General features: G+C 43.6%; 1 protein-coding gene across 1 annotated transcript in view; it reads left to right on the forward strand.

The window, feature by feature from the left end:
* LOC119437271 (poly(ADP-ribose) glycohydrolase-like) overlaps window positions 1–17,959 on the forward strand; it is a 66,099-nt gene that overhangs the window by 9,454 nt on the left and 38,686 nt on the right. Inside the window, exons 12-13 of the mRNA XM_049660405.1 lie at window positions 2,875–2,960; window positions 9,725–9,861. Coding sequence (XP_049516362.1) covers window positions 2,875–2,960; window positions 9,725–9,861 — 223 coding nt within the window. The remainder of the gene's footprint in view (window positions 1–2,874; window positions 2,961–9,724; window positions 9,862–17,959) is intronic.

The raw sequence follows: 17,959 nt of genomic DNA on the forward strand, positions 1-17,959 counted from the left end.
TCATTTCCCAGGAGGTTTATTTGTTGTGACGCTATGACACAGAAGGTTGTCACGTGAGAGCAGGACACAGTGACATTTTGGCACTTGCTCTGGCTGGTTCGGTTGCCTGCTATGCTGCTATTGTTGTGCGGCCCGATGTAGCAGCATAACAGATGACTGATTGATCTGGAGGGAACGTCAGATCACTACAATAAAACAAACTTTCGTAAAAAAGGTATGATAATAAATTTTTTAAAGCGCTGTAAGACTTGCCATTACTACATTCGTCAGATCACTACAATAAAACAAACTTTCGTAAAAAAGGTATGATAATAAATTTTTTAAAGCGCTGTAAGACTTGCCATTACTACATTTTTTATGGTTTTGGGGTCCAGGATCTTCATGTAATGCAAAAAAATGAGAAGTTGAAAATGTCATGTCAGTACTACTTTCACCAGGTTTAGCCATGCAGACATTTGCTGTGCATAGATCACGCGGTCATGTCATGAGTGTGTCTACAAAGTACTATACTGCTGTATACTGCAAAAAGCAGAAAGCTTAAACAAAAGCTTGTGTGCTCTTTTCCTCGAATGAGCTAAGTGCTCCAGCTGCGAGGTGACAACACAGGCATTGTGCTTTCACATTGCCCACACGCTTGCTTGCAGTGTCACATTACTCAGTGTTGGCTGCACGGCTCCTCACTCAATTACTGTGGTTAAAGCTCCTGGCATGTAACCAAATTTTGGAATGGTAAGGAGCCCTTTAAAGGACCCTTAAAGCACTCTGAGCATGATGGCGACCGAACATTTTCTCTCTTACCTTTGCTACTCTTCCCATGGGCACTCTCTTCATTACCGCATGCTTCTGTAAAGTACATGTGGACCCTGCATCAGTACCAAATGTCATGTTGGCACTCTTGTTCGAAAACACTAAATAAGGCTTGCACAACTTCTGGTTACACGGACTCCGCATTTTTTGCTACATGCTGTTGCCGCCGCTCATGTGGTGCAAAACGTGCTGCATGAGGTGACATCAGTTGATTGCACATGATAAGCATGCGAAATGACGAGTAAGAGCGGGCATGGGGACTTCATGGCAAAGGTGTGCTAGCAGGATTGGAAGTGACATCCCTCATAGATAGACCAATCAAGAGCCCTTACCCTGGTTACATCACGTGCATGACCCAGTAGGCGTCATGACGTGTGGAGAAGGAACTTTTCTGAAAAGCCCAGAGAGAAGCACATGTTTTATTTATTTATTTATTTATTTATTTATTTATTTATTTATTTATTTATTTATTGCTTCCCCGCAGCGTGTTGCACTGCCATGTTTGAGAATGATGTTCACTGTATTCTGTACACCCTGTGCATGTTTATTTAAATGTATTCAAAATGTCAGAGGTGGTTCAGGTGCCGTGCGATGTACTTTGCATGTCTCGAGCAAAAGGGCATTTGGTATCAGCCATTTTAGTGTGAAACTGCGGGTGGAAAGGGGGGGGTGGGGTTGAGGTGAGGTTATTAGCGGTGGCTTCCACATGGCACATGATGAAATTTATGCATGCATGAGAGTCTCTCCTAAGTCTTTGCAAATGTGCCTCAACCTGCAACTCTTCAACTCATTCGAGTATGGGGCAGTGCTAGCCCCTCAACTGAAGCGGTCACTTTGGTTCAGTAGTGCTCCTCAGGCAATTCCCGAGCTCATAGTTAATAACCAGCCACTTTTAGCATCTGCTCAAACGTGCTGGATTCGTTAACATTTTCAAGCTTAAATCACTTCACGACATTATTGAAGCATAGTGCCAGCCAAGAAGAAGTGCTGTGCCCTCCACTTAACAGGGCTGAGGAAGATCTGTGTCTGTGTGCATTTGTGACAGACCTGTGCACATTACAAAGAAAAAAAAACTAATTACAATTACTTAATTCAAAAATGGAATTGTTACATTCACCATTACTGCCTACCCACAGAAGTAACTAAGCAATTACTTCATGTTACTTTGCTCCTACATTTTATTAACATTGCACATGTACAGCAAATACAACAGGCTGGCCTGGTTCTTTCAGTGCATCCTCTGCAGCCCTTCACATGTTGTTCATCTTCACTAATAGTTGTTATTATTTATAATAGTTGTTAAAATTTTCATTGGTTATCTTCCCTAACATCAGCAGCATTATGAAAAGCTCGCTCGATGTGTGCACTAAAGGAAAGGGAAGTGTTGTAACAAAGAACACAAGATTGTGGTTGCACAGTGCCATGATTCTCAGGTGTGGGTGCTTTGTGAAGAGCAGCACTTTGTTGTTGTTGGGGCTTGGAGAAGCTCCGCACGGGACTAATGAAAAGCTGAAAACAAAGTGTTTGTAGGTGATTTCCTGGAATCAGCATCTGAAGTGTCCATTGCTATTGAGCCATAACAGCGTCGTTCAATTCATCAGCCAACATCAGGTGGAGCGTTGTGATGAGGAAACAAATACCGATCACCAGGGTTTGCTCGTCTGAACATGCAAATCCACTAGGCTGTCGTGTGGCACAACCATGGCCGTTCTACTGTAGTCCCCATCAAATTCGAGGACTGAAAGCTGTGTTGTCCGTTGCAGCTTGTCTCGTCAATAAAGTAACAGTTTACATGTAATTGGTGACTGAAAAAGGTAATTGAATTACAGTAAGCACTACCGAGTAAAAAAGAAAGAAGGTATCAATCAGTTACAAAACTATAAAAAAATGTCACTGATTGCAAGTAATTAGTTACAAGTAATTCGTTATGTACAAGTCTGATTTGTAAATACAGCGGCTAAAAGAGTCCAAGTGCGATATTATTTTTATTATTTTTTTTCATGTTCTGCTGTTCTTGCTTGTCTGTTTCTAGATGAGGCTTAGGATTGCTGCTTTACTTACTTTCAGGTTATTTTCTGGACCTAGTGACGAAGATCGAAAGATAGAGAAGCTAAAGTGCATCGTGAATTACTTCCGAAGAATTACAAAGGAGGGTCAGTAACTCAGCTAGAACGACTGTCATTCATCCCCAAGTGCTTCCAAGATGTGTGAGAACACATGAGCTTGCATTGTACAGCAGTGTTTCCTTCTCTACCGTGGAAAGATCTGTAGTGCTAACTGTCCTGGTTGTTGACCCTTGGTTTATGTCATGTTTCCTGTCGGAGAACAGGAGAATATAACTAAGGGGGTATAGGAATATTCAAGAATTTTATCAATTGGATATTGTATATTTAATACATATTCACATTCTATTTGAAAACCAAGTAGTTGAAACATTTTGAATATCTGCTATGATACAAATATTAAAATAGAAATTTAATGTATTGGTGGCTGTGTGGGAGCAGAGGCAATTCTTTGTGTTTGTTTCTATCTAATCTGCTAATGTATATGCGATGTTGTGCTACTTAGCGCATTTCTGTCATTGCTAAGTTTAGCATGTAAGGTAAGTGCAGCTGCCAAACGACTAAACTTTGCCCTCTTGATGGCAAGGGGCATGAGTTTGCGAATTGCAAGGGCACAGTTTAGCACGAAGAAAGGGAATGGCGCCGATTGCACAAAGAAGTCCAATGGCAATAAGAATGCTTTTCTATTTTGTTTGTTGAGCTGCTCCGCTACAGTGATGCCCGTCTATGCAGCCTTACTAAGCAAACATGCCAGCTGCCTACCACGTGCCCATCTTGGTCCTCAATGCAGCGCATCACACTCCTTTTATAACATTTATCATAATGATAGGTGATCCATTACTGCAATATCTGCCTGTGCGAGACCCAGGATTTCTGCAGATCTTGCAAGTGACGGGCAATCCACTATGGGCATTACCACGATGCCTATGCACATCCCACTATGCTAAAAGGCTCTATTCTAAACATACGAGTATAGGTGTTACTACACATTTTCAGTTAAAGTTGTAATCATATGTATTTTTTTTCAAACAGTTGAATGTGCCTTCCCCCACCTTCGCACCCCATGTTAATTCGTGGTTACATTATATTGTAAAGGCAATATTTCGACAACAGTGAGTTGGTCAATCTCACACTGAAGGATAGAAAGGGCTTGCTGCATGCATATGGTGCAAAACACAAGGAAAATCGTGCGCTGTACTCCTGTGGTTCTTTTCTAAGCAGTGGTTATCGCAAACTTACCCCTCAGTGCACTTCATATTGGTTGGGAGCTAGTGCAGCTTTTTCCTTGCTCATTTGTCATTACCTAGCTTTCTGGTACACTGGGCGTTCTTCCAGTGTACCAGAAAGCTGGAAGAACGCCAACATTATACTCATCCATAAGAAGGGAGACGTTAAAGAATTGAAGAATTATTGACTCATTAGCTTGCTTTCAGTATTGTATAAAATATTCACAAAGGTAATTTCAAATAGAATGAGGGCAACACTTCAGCCAACCAAGAGAACAGGCTGGCTTCAGGAAGGAATATTCTACGATGGATCATATCCATGTCATCAATCAGGTTATCGAGAAATCTGCAGAGTACAATCAACCTCTCTATATGGCTTTCATAGATTATGAAAAGGCATTTGATTCAGTAGAGATACCAGTAGTCATAGAGGCATTACGCAACCAAGGAGTACAGGATGCATACGTGAATATATTGGCAAATATCTACAAGGATTGCACAGCAACCTTGGTTCTCCACAAGAAAAGTAGAAAGTTACCTATCAAGAAGGGGTCAGGCAAGGAGACACAATCTCCAATGCTATTCATTGCATGCTTAGAAGTATTCAAGCTCTTAGACTGGGAAGGCTTAGGAGTGAGGATCAACGGCGAATATCTCGGAACCCTTTGGTTTGCAGATGACATTGTCCTATTCAGCAACAATGGGGACGAATTACAGCAAATCATTGAAGACCTTAACCGAGAAAGTGTAAGAGTGGGGTTGAAGATTATTATGCAGAAGACAAAGATAATGTTCAATAGCCTGGCAAGGGAACAAGAATTCAGGATCGCTAGTCAGCCTCTAGTCTGTAAAGGAGTTTGTTTATCTAGGTCAATTACTCACAGGGGACCCTGATCATGAGAAAGAAATTTATAGAAGAATAAAATTGGGCTGCAGTGCATACGGCAGACATTACCAAATCCTGACTGGGAGATTACCACTGTCGTTGAAAAGAAAAGTGCGCAATCATTGCATTCTACCGGTGCCAACATATGGGGCAGAAACATGGAGGTTAACAAAGAAGCTCGAGAAGAAGTTAAGGACTGTACAAAGAGCGATGGAACGAAAAATGTTAGGCCTAACTTTAAGAGACGGGAAGAAAGCGGTGTGGATCAGAGAACAAACGGGGTAGCCGATATTCTAGTGGACATTAAGCGGAAAAATTGGAGCTGAGCAGGCCATGTAATGCGTAGGATAGATAACTGGTGGACCATTAGAGTTACAGAATGGATACCAAGAGAAGGGAAGCGCAGTCGAGGACGGCAGAAAACTAGGTGGAGTGATGAAGTGAGGAAATTCGCAAACGCAAGTTTGAATGAGCTAGCGCAAGACAGGGGTAATTGGAGATCGCAGCGAGAGGCCTTCATCCTGCAGTGGACATAAATATAGGCTGATGATGCATTGCTAAACGCACTCCTAAGCTTCTTGTATCGTTTGACAACAAATGTGCAGAGTGACAACTGGTACTGGAGCAAATTCCTCGTGAGGTAACTGGAATTTGGTGATGTATAATAATAATGCACAGGTTGGCGAGACAGTGTAAATTTATTTATTTTTATTTATTTATTTATTTGTTTGTTTGTTTACATACCCTCAGTCGCCAAGGCGTTATAGAGGGGAGTGCATTAATAGCAAAACATTACATTACTAATATATGCGGCAAGAAAGAACATGTTATATGAAAAAAAATTTAAAACATGGTAGGCAGTTAACATAGAATAAAAACTGTAAACGAAGGACATAATATCACGCAAGGTCATAAAAGGAACAAAAATTATAGATTCGATAAACCAGAATCAACGCTGTCTAGTAAGGCAGAAAATAGTAAAAAAAAAAGTGCAAAAACAGGGAAAAAAGAAAGCATGGCACCCTTTCTCTATGAGGAAGAGAAAAAAAATGTTGCTTTTATTTATGGGGCAGGGTCCTCACAACAAAAAAAGGCAAGCAGTGCTTTTCGAAATAGAGTGTAATCGGTTATGGATGCAATATGTGTGGGAAGGTGGTTCGATTCATTACACGTATGTGGAATAAACGAGTAAAAAAATGCATTTGTGCAATAATGAAAAGATCCAACCTCGTGCTGATGATGAATACAGGAACATTTATCTGTGGAATTAGAAACGAGTTGGTTACGTAAAGATTGCTGATAATTGATTTAGTGCAATAAACATAGATGGAAAACCTTTCTCCGGAGTAATAAGGAAGGTAACGATAAACTTGCATTCATAGATGTAGCACTGGCCATGCGATTATAGTTAGAAAGAATAAAATCCATGCTACTATTCTGAACTTGTTCAAGAGAGTATTGTAAGTTAGAATGGTCAGGGTCGCAAATGGAGGCAACGAATTCTAGTTTAGAACGAACGAGGGTTTGTAGAGAAGTAGCTTTAGTAACACAGGAGTTTTAATAAAGTTTTGTCTTAAATGTCTTAGCATGCAGATAGCATTAGCTGTTATTATATCAATATGTTGCTTCTAATTGCCGAGTTATAACGGGTTAAATAAACAAGCTCATACTGTAATGGCTTACTAGTCTATTTTTAGCATTGCAAACATGATTGCCGTGTTCTGTCATGTTAAATTCAAGAAACTTGCTTATAAATGCATATGCATATCATTATTCAATATTCAAAGCCAAGCATATTCATATTAAAAACATTTTGGTGCTCACACTGCCCTAGGAATAATGGAAAGTTTATTTGGGACATCATCGCAGTGTTTTTATTAAGAGGGAGTGGGGGAAGGACATGGTAATGCATGGCTTCCAGCATGTTTTCACCAGTTTTCTTGAGATTTTTGTTGGTGGTGGTGGGGCAGAGCATAAGTATCCATTTTCATTGGCAGTGCAGGAAGGCATTTCATCACTGGGCACTCCATGGTGCTAAGAAGAGGGGGGAGTCTGGAGTGAATTTCTGGTTGCCCCCCCTCGCCCTCCTTTAGAACCACCTCTTCTTTGCCTACTGTTGATCATTCTCTAATATCTCCATCTTAATGTGAAGCGTCCTAGAGAGTCTGTTTAGCCCCATAAGTACTAGCATGTACTATCGGTGTCAAAAGTTCACTGGGCATGGGATCGGCGAGGAAGCTTCCCTAATGTGAAATGCAAGCACACAGCCTTTAATCTAGAGTTGCAGCCTGCTGTAGAATGTGCTTCAAGTACATTGGTACTGTATTTTGTAAGAACTTGTTTCATTTGCTGTTCTTACTTTATCTTTTTTTTTATCATCTGTTGCACTGAGTGGCCAATCCTGATGATAGCGACAGCACAGCCAACTTCCCGGCCACGGCGGCTGCATTTCGATAGGGTTGAAATACAAGAATACCTGTGTACCATGTACCGGGTGCGCATTAAAGAACCCCAGATGGTCGAAATTAATCTGGAGGGAGACTCCAGATTAATGAGAAAGAGAAAAAAAAACATCCCTTTTATTTATGCAGGGCCTTCACAACAAAAAAAGGCAAGCAGTGCTTTCCGAAATAGAGTGTAATCGGATATGGATGCAATATCTGTGGGAAGATGGTTCCATTCATTACCGTATTTTCCTGTCTATAAGTCACACCTTTGTATAAGACGCACCTACCGCAAAACGGCAGTTTTTCCGGAAAACAAAGTATATAAGTCGCACCGGTGTATAAGACGCACCTTTTCATTCGGTAAGCGATTTAACCCTTTCAGGATCAATGCTGTGCATGTACGACCTCCGCGAACACCTTCAAAATGGTCAATGCTACGTTATTGCTTGTACATTTAAAAATGCGCCTCTTTCGACCATTTCTTTCGCTTGGCATGTGCTGCCACTCGACGGGCACACGTGAAATTTTTTACTTGCACCAATGCCTCCCCTTTCTTTTTTTTTTTTTATGGCAACGGCGCGTCAGCTATCGCTTGCGCATCCAGGCGCACGCTCGCGCGGCACCGGCGGCTAAGTTACGGTTTTCTCCTGCGGCGGATCCCGCTTGTTGCACGCACTAAACTGATGGCTATCTGGTTTCAAATCTGTCAAAAGGTGACCGCTTGTTACTCGATCGTTTATCGACCATCGCGGCGCGATTACACCTGTTCCCAGGCAGGCGCGTATATACACAAACAATGCTGCCGTTTTTGCGTTTCCTTTTTTGGAGACCACAAAAGCTCTACCGCACCTTGTTGGCGCTAAGACAAAGCTTCTCACTTGTTGTTTCAGTTAATTGCTAAAGTTCGGTTATTGTTGGACCACTTAGCACTAACATATTACTCTTCTATGTCTGTAATCAGGTAAAATAAACAAATAGACTGGTGCTTGTGGTTTCTTTTTGTGTTGTGTAGCTGCAATTACTGGACAAACAGCTATGGGTTCTGAGTGCCTCGCTGAAGTGTGCATTGCAGCTTATGCAGCAGCTTATCAGCCTGGATTTTGCACAAACGGATCATTGTCATGAACTACCAGAAGTCCATCTTTCTACACCGTTTGCATGTCCATACTAGTTTGATATTGTAATTTCATGACTCGATTTGCATTTGTTTCGCGAGATAAAAATTTTTAATTGTCAGAAAGAGTAAAGGTCAAAGTTTTCCTCCTCGAATTTTGCACCCAAATGCACCGCTGATGCATTAGTACGGTGTCATGAATTTTGGAGTAACTTTCGTATGTTTGGAGTGTTGTTGCAAAAAAAAATCCGGCAGAACCTATGTCACGATGAATGTCGACGTTCATGCGACTCGCATTTAAGCTATGTAGCGACGCACCCTATTGCCAACACCGAAACGTGTATGTAGCCAGGCTCCTCTCTCTCTCTTCCCAGTGCACCCGCTGCGCCATCTAGCAGCGCCGCCGTAAGGCGTGCGCATGGTACAGCTTCAATTCTGTTGAGCATCGAATAAATTTAAAGGATCATTTTTCTCATTGTAGAGCAGCACATAACCAGTGGCATGTATCTAGTTACCCAAGTCAGTGTCAAAGAGGTTCATCGAGCGGTACATACCCAGGGCACCATATCCAGTGCCGCGTCGACAGTGAGCCATGTTGGCGTCAAAGAGGTTCATTGGAAGAGGGGCACATAGGTACCAAGTAATATAAATTCGATGGCCCAAGGTGGTCCAGTGATTGGTTTCGAACCCTGTTTCCTCAGCAGAACAGCTCGATGCGCTACCCATTCGACCATGGACGACCCTTGACCCAGGTTAGCGTGAAAATGGTTAGAGACAGAAAGTCGGTCCCCAAAAAGTGTGTGAGGTACCCAAAGAATGCTGATCATATTAAAACCTCACAAAACTTGCTAGGTTGAGTGTTTAGTTCCTTTAGAATAATGTAATCCTTGTTTGTCAGTGAACTATTAACTATGGCCTAGCATTCGCTGTCCAAATCTTGCGTCGTCTCGAGAAGCTAGAGTGGAAAGTTCAAGGCCACTTTTTGTTTTTAGATCTTTTCTGTACTACCAAGACGTTCACCGCTCACTGTAGGACTAATATTTCCCGCATTCCAGAAGTTATATACCAGCATAGCTGAACGTCACTTTTTAGTGTCCCTTGATGCACTATAATGAAGTGATCCAACTAGTTTTATTACTGTGGAGTGACTCGGCATCTTTCTTTTCCCACTGACTGTCTAGAGCCTACTGGAATGCTGACATTTCACCGGCGATGTCTGACTGAGCCCTATGAGTGGAGCAGTGCAAAAAACAAACTGCACAACCTCTTTGTGTCTGAATCGGGGTTCATTGAACGTGAAGGGCAGGGTATGCTCCAGGTGAGTAATATTGCTGATTCATCCGAGTGGTGTACACAGTTTTGCGACGTACATACGTAGCACAAATCTTCTTGCCACTGACGTTTCAAAATGTGCCAGTGAGAAAAGTAATGCCAGATTTCTTTTCAAGTTGGATATTTTTCTTGCTCCTGCACTGTAATAGAAAGAAAGCAAGTGGCAGGGTGGGTAGGTTCGAGTGCACATTTAGCAGGAACCACTGTTTGAACACAGTCAGGTCTTTCCTTTCATATCGATACAGTGTACACAAGAACAACCTTTCATTTTTATACTTGATACAGTAGAACCTCAATATAAACCATTTACTGCACCATACCCATGGCCGCCTCCATATTTGGTCAAGTGACGGCGCCCGCCATTGAGTGCCTTCTGAATGGTGTTTGCTCGCTTGTTTACAATTTTCAAAGCAGCCACAGGCTCAGCCCGGACAGCCGCTATATTGGCCACCACAGCGAGCAGTGAGTGGTTAGATGACATGAGACATTAGCCAAAGCTGCAGAGGTAGTGTGTACTTCTGTTCTGTTTGCACTGAAATCTTAAAAGATGTGCAAGCTTACCAGCTGAAGGCGACGAATGCAGCAGCCTGCTGTTTATGTTTATGTTCTAGTCTTTGCAGCGGTAGATTTGGAAGGTTGTTATGGTCTTGCACCCGTTGTGTTTAAGTGTATGTCCACCGACTTCATTCAGGAATATGGACATGTGCACACGCAGAAGATGCCTGTTTCCGACCTGCTCCAACCACATCATTCTTGTCACCAGCACTGATCAGAGATTAAAATGTATTTGCGTACGCGTGGACAAAAATGTTGCAAGTGGCTGAGCAATCGCTATCCTGCTGTTTGATTCACGGTGCAGATAGAAAACTCGTGGCGCCCGCCTATTATTCCACATTAAAGTTTTCTACCATGGAAGGTGAAGTTGCTCGAGCATGTCAGTCGTGCTTGCTTGAGAAGGACGTAGTGCTGACTTGCATGCTTACCGAAGTTCAACATTCTGTTATATTTTGTGCCAGTGGTGAATGGAACACTGTGTTGTTGCTGCAGGTGGTGTTAACCTGGCAGTCATTACTGACAATTGGTTGTCGGTCATTGCTGGCAATTGCTTATCCAGCGCTGGGGACAAAGCTTGTTGTGCTCGCATTGTGGAAATGCGTGCATGACGAATGGTCATAAACACGGGCACTCTTTGTGCAGCTGAGCGATGGAACTTGCACAGAGTTTCATCCCATACATTCAAATCTCTGTTGCAGTTGTAGTTCATGACAGAGCACATCTTCCCTCTGCCCTTCCACATTTCAAATAAATAGTACTAAGCGATCCTCAGCCTATTGGCGAAACGTTGCTGCAGTGGGTGGCAGCGGCTGATGCCTGCTTGTCCTGATTCAGAAAGCGTTCGATGACGACACGCCTGTGGCAGCTCCTGGTGCACAGCGCACAGGCTGTTCGCTGTTAAATGTCTATATTAAGTAAATATAAAATTCTTTTAGCTGTGCGTTATTTTAATGAGTATTCTGCAGATAAAATGAGACCCAAGGGATGTGACATATCTGTTATAGTGAAGCGAATGTATCTTTATGAGCATGGGTAAAAATAATAAGGAAGCCAGTAACAAAATGCCAAAGAGCTCGCGAGAGTAACATTTTTAAATATGTTTATTCTTGTTTGAAATACCGTATGTATTTGAATATAAGACGAGGTTTCTTCCCCAGAATCCTTTGCCTTGAAGTCATCCCCTGCCTCATATGCGAGGCTGATATTTTCGGTTACTATTTCAATATGGCAACAGCAGCACATCATTTCCGGCAATCCAGATTTGGACGGCAGTGCAAATTCTAGCAACTAATAAGCCTTTGCAGGTGAGGCAGTACCGTATTTTTGAGCATACAACCCGCACTGAGAATTAGAACAATTTTACAGTAAAGGCGGGATGCGGGTTATGTGCGAATTTTGCCTTGAGGTCTGACTTCATGACAGCATGAATTTCGCCTTATGCAGTGTAGACCACTTATAACGTAAGTCGCCGGAGTCGCGAATATCTGCTCTATAAGCGGTAATGCACTATAACCAAAACAACTCTTTTATTGCTATAATGGACACTCCAGGCACGTTTCTGCCATCGCTGTCACCATGCTCTAGTTTCTGTATTAGCTTACTAAATAATTTACCAAGCACGGTGTCACGCGCGCACGAGCAAACATGAACACATCTCGCTCGTTGACCGCGGAAACGAACTGTCAAAACGCTCGAGTGACGAAGCGCGGCGAGCGAATTGACCTTCGTGCTATCGTGCCTCTTGCTTCAACGCGACTGATAAGCGGCGAAAACACGGCGCGCGGCGGACTTTCCCCGTTGCAGATTGCTTTCAAGATAGGGCCATGGCGATCGTATCGCCGAAGTGGATCGTCGCAGATTACGTCCTACTTCGGTCCACTGAAACCGTTCCGCATTGCTTTGCTGGTGAAAATCCTCTCCTTCTGTTTGCGCCAGTCTCGAACGCAAGTTTCGCAAATGCCCGTGACGCGGCCTGATTTCCATCCGTCTCCACACGCATGATCACTTTCCTTTTAAATGCGGCATCATGATGAACTCGGTACTTCATGCTGATAGAGTAGACGCAGAGAACGTGAAGACGGTAGACTATTGCCTAAGCACGTGCACTGCAGCACATGGAGGAAGCTACGGTAGCTAGGCTTGAGAGTAGCTAGGCTCAGCGCGCGTGCGAGGCGGCCATTTTGAAATGCAGACGACTATATGGTAACGCAGATTTAGGGTCATACTCGATTCTAACACGCACGCAATTTTTGTACCTGTTTTATCGGAAAAAAAGTGCGCTTTAGATTCGAGTAAATACGGTATTTGTGGCTTGAGGGGAGCGTTTGCCGTCTAGGTTGACTGCCGAACTTCCAGGCAGCCCCACTGTAACCGGTATTTCGTGTCCCGCAACTGCACTATAAGCGATACGCATATACATAGAGTGCTATGGGAAAATTAACGGGAGTCTGAAAAGACCGTATTATATCCGCTCCTGCACTATAAGCGGTTATGTTATAAGGGGTCTATACTGTAGTGTGGCTTCAGGGCATCGCACCACGTGGTGCTGTAAGGCCACACCATAAGGCAAATTTCACACTGCTGTGAAGTCGCACCTCAAGTTGAAATCCGCATGCAACCTAAACCGATTATTCTGATTATTTGGCATTTTGGACAATCCCCGCCTAGTCAGAATAAACCGCCAGCTACTATAGATCACTTTACATTAGTGCGCATACTTAAGTTCTTTTTCTCGGGTCCCCCAACTGGCACCCTCGCCTTATAATCAAATAAATATGGTAAATTGGCTGTAAACAGGACTAACTGTCTTTATTATCTTGAATGGAATTATTTTATGCTCCATGTTTGTTAACCCTTTCAGGGTCACCGTCATACATGTATGGCGGCAGAAAGAAATTCCAAATGGTCGTGGCCATGCATGTACGGGGGCAACTGAATGGTTAAAAAAAGTGTGTCTTTTTCAAACACACCGCCTGAAGTTGGTCCGAAAGTGCTGCAAACTTTTGTGACTTCTAGAAGAAATTCTCAGTGTGCTGCCGCCGCTCGGCTTCCGTCGAAACTGATGTTTCGCTCCTCTCTATGTCTGCCACTGTGGTAGTTAGAGAGTATTTCCGCTTCACCTAGCTTACTGCCGCATACTCACACCAGAACTTCTGCACTTTATAATTGGCTTTTCGGCTTTTCGTTTCCAGTTAAGTGCATCAGGAAAACTGATTTCTATGTTGTTTCTTATCACTCGAGGACGTGCACCCTCATGGCTATCACACAGGTGTGCAATGACTTTGCTTCCAGGTGGCCACTTGCAGACTAGCAATACAATGCAGTCCACTTATAACGATGATTTGACTTAAGAGTATCAAGTTATGCATTAGAGCTATGAGAGAAAAAAAAAACATATATAACGATATGTTATTCACCGCATATCGGATATAAAAATCTAAATTTTGCCTTCTGGCCGGCGTTTTCCACGGCGAATAATCGTGAAATTTGCATTGCTAAGTTTCCCTTCACTGAGACAGGGCGAAAACTTTGCCTACGCTAGTTTGTATCTGCCACCATTACCGCGCAGCGCTTCCAACTGTGCGTCGATTGTAGTGTGCCACAAGGAAATGCCAGCTGCTTCGCGTCCACGTCGCCAGCGATCATGCGAGCGTCCTGAGAAGAGATGGAAAAATTCACCGTCGGTTACGATACTCTCTAACGTTAAATTTGAGCGCAGCCCTATACGTGCTTTTATTTCACAATAAATTGTGTGGTGCGGACAGTCTGTCTCGTGTGGCATGTTCCAAACAGAGCGAAGTGTGGCGCGACTGCCTTGCTGATCAGGAGATTGCGAGAGACAGTTTGTGGCTGACGCATGGGTGCGATTCACAGCAGCCGCTGCAGACAACCCTTCGCTCATACAGTGCTTTGGTGAACAGACGACGTGTAGAGCGCCGCGATGTGTGCACCCCCGCGAATGGAGTGGAGGCGAGCGAGCACATCGAGGCACCCTAACGACGCACCCTACTCTGGCGCCATCTCGTATTCATCATCGCCATAGTCAGTCTTGCCCGGCGCTACGCTTTTCTTCCCACACTTTCGCCATACCCTCCTCCTCTGCTTTCCTCCTCGCACCATCTTTCATCGCCTGTTGCGCTCCGCATTCGCTCTCATCTTGCACTGTGCTCGTTCGCTCAGTTACAAAGTTCGACGCTGACGTTTGCCGGAGGAATGGGTGCCTAAGTGCTGCGCTCTAAAAAAAAAACCTAGAAAACGGCGCCTGCGCTTCCTTTCAACAATCTCCCTCTCTCTCTCTCAGCGAGCACTGAAATGTGCCGACAAAGCTCAAAGCTGTGTCGCTTGACACGAAGCTGCAAATTTCGCAAGACTCAAAGAAGTACGAGCTCGCACAGTCAATGATATCGACAATTCTGAAAATCAGGAGCGCTACGATCATGAAAGCTCGACCCAGTGGCCATGCCAATCAACGGAAAAGGCGGGCTTTGTGCGCCAGGGCGAAACCCCCCATGGGGGAAACCAACACGGTGGAAGCCGCTGACATTACCGATCTCTGGGAGCACATTGCTGCTGATGGTGGTGCTTCGATGAAGGAATTTCTGCGGGCAGATAGTGCTGCCTCGTTCTGCGAAGAGATCTCTGACAGGGCAATCTTTGTCGCAATAGACCGTGGCATTGTGCAACGGAGGCAACGACGAAAGCAGTGGAAGTGATGGCAGAATTGACAATGGCCTGTCTTTGACACCGACCCCGATGTTCTTCCAAAGTGCACTGTTGTCAATCGAGTCGCTCAATTATTTCATGCACGTTACATTATAGTTGCCAGTGTTTGCGCAGCGACTGGATGCGATGCACACTGTGGTTGTGAACTTGAAACTTCCGTGAAAGCAAGTGCAGATTTCTGACTATTTCAGCGTGCCTAACGCTTGACATGCTGTTTAGAGGTATAAACAAACGTTTTATTTTTCACAGTCTACTTTCTACAACATTGATTTTTATTGGAAGTGCCAAATTTGGTTTCAGAGCTACAAAGGTATGTTCGGCAGCTCTTATTTTAGAGCAGTCCAGATATAGCGATGATCGGCTATAACAATCGGATTTCTCGTTCTTCTTGATGTCGTTATAAGCGGACTGCACTGTACTGCTGCGCGTGAGTCTTCTTTGTGAGATACGCAAGGACTGATAGAATCTAATCTTGTGGTCTAAAATTTGATTACTGCAAGTTTCTCGCTTGCTTTCTTTTTCATATGGGTGTGCACCATTAAGCTTGCTTATGGATGCTCACATGGCATGCCTCAGTTTCATCTTGACCACTGTCCCTGGGGCCATATTCTATAACGATTCACATCATTTCCATTCTTCTGGCTCTTTGTCATTGCTTTGATAGTGGATTGGAGGCCGCTGCACATGTCTTTGCTGGGATGGTGCCCTCGGCGCGATACATGATAAATATGAAAGATGAAATGGAACATTAAAAAACACGAGCTCTCTTTGTGTCAAACATATTCAAAACTTAAAAGTAAGTTGTGTGAATATCATCACATTTGTCAAAAATGATTTATGGTAGTCTATCCACGTATTCAACAATAAACCAAGTATAAAACTGCACACATAAAAAAAATATTGTCACTTTATAGGCAGCGGGCGGCCGCTGGAATGCGCCAGCGGTGTATCAGCGATGTACTGGCGAACAGTGCCGCGAACAGCAGCTGTGAGAGCAGTGGCATGTGAAGCAGACAACGGAATGAAGGCACTCACTGTGTTTCTAGTGATTTCGCACTGTAGGCTTTAAGGGCTGACGTACCGGAAAAGGCATTTTCGTGTGCCTGCTTTTGAGAAAGGTTGTCACTTCTACGAGGCAGATCACATTCGTGGTATCAGGTAGTATATAAAGCAGAAAACGAGTGCAAATTGCGATGTAAATGCACTACGCAAACAGCGCTCACCGCGGCATGGAACTCCAGCAGTTATATTCCAGATGCTATTTTGCTGTGCGCGTTACCATTGTCGGGTAATCATGTAAATCGACAAAGAGCATGAAAATTGTGGACAAAATAAAGGAGGTGTACGTCTCCCTTTTTCTGTTTCTTGAGCTGCTTTTCCAATCGCACGTGTGTCAGTAAGTTCCCGTTCTCTGTCCGTTGTAATCCTTTTTATCTTTGCAATGCTTCGTCATTCTTAATGTCATAAATTAGCCGAATCTTCAGTCATGGTCCATTTCACACAGCTTAGCGCGACGAGAGCTGTCGGTGGCAGCGAGTGTGAACACGCCGCTGTGCTTGCGTTCGCCGTGGATGCACAGCAAAGAGTCATGTGCTGGACGCAACCAGAGTTGTAAAGCGCGAGGAAAGTAAATACTATACCCTGAAGGAAAGACTGATACACTGATAAGATGGCAGACTGACGGCTGCAAACCAAAGTGTTTGCCTTCGATGTCCAAGCTCCAGAGCCGTTACACCTACGGAGGTGAAGATAGACAACTCAAATGGGACACGAAGCTCTTGCATATAAACGGCTCTTTAATTATTGTTAGAACAACTTGACCATAGCGAAGCAGCGTCGGAAACATACGTACAGTGCTCAGTGACTGAAGCGTGCTACTTGGAGTGCACGGCTGCCGCTGTCTTTCTTTTCACGCTAGATATAATCGCCGTGGGACCAAATGCAGTCACAATGAGTCACAAAGGTTCTCACTTTCACTGTACATCATGATGCATCAGTTTGGTGTCCCCAGCGCTTACAGATGGTGCAAAAAGTTCCAGTGACCATGCCTGTAGTCTTTCCACCTTAAAAATGCGATGCTGCGATGAAAAACGATTGAATTGAATGGCCTAACCAGCTTCAGTCATGTTTCAGTAACTTCATGCACACAAAAACGCAACAAGTTTGATCAGATTTGGTGTCACGACGTGTTTCGATAACACAAAACAGAAAAAACAATGGAACATACTAAATCAACGTAGCTGGTGGCTGTGCCTGCTGTGCCTATTCTCAGTGCATTCTGTTTGCAATGCTCAGTGAGTTAAGAGGAACCTTTAGCTCGGGGGTTTCTATCCAAATGCAGGGGAAAGGCGAAATTGTTTTTATCCGCAACCATTTTCATGAGGTTTGTTGCATTCAAAAGAAAAAGAATCTAATGACGGTTGGTAGCGAATTTTCAATTTAGGCCATCAGTTCTTTAATAATAATTTTTGAATATTACAAATTTTCTGAAAATGTCGCAATCATGTTTCTAATTCTGTAATTCGGCAATGAAAAATGACATCGCACTTCTGTAAATTGCATCTAATGGTAAATCTAAAGAAGACAAAATTGATATACAGTCAACGACCGATTTTCCGGACACCCGATTTTTTGGACGTCTTTGCGGTACCGCCACGTACCCCATAGAGTCATGTATAAGAATGTCTGAAATTTCCCATGCGAAATACCTTCGCCGTCCGATTTTCCAGACTTTTTGCCATCACCGCAGCTCCAAAATGGTATTAATCGTAGCCACCACCACTGCCATTTTGATTAGCTGGCCTCCT

This window comes from Dermacentor silvarum, chromosome 1 (genome assembly GCF_013339745.2).
Source record: "Dermacentor silvarum isolate Dsil-2018 chromosome 1, BIME_Dsil_1.4, whole genome shotgun sequence".
Taxonomy (NCBI): domain Eukaryota; kingdom Metazoa; phylum Arthropoda; class Arachnida; order Ixodida; family Ixodidae; genus Dermacentor; species Dermacentor silvarum.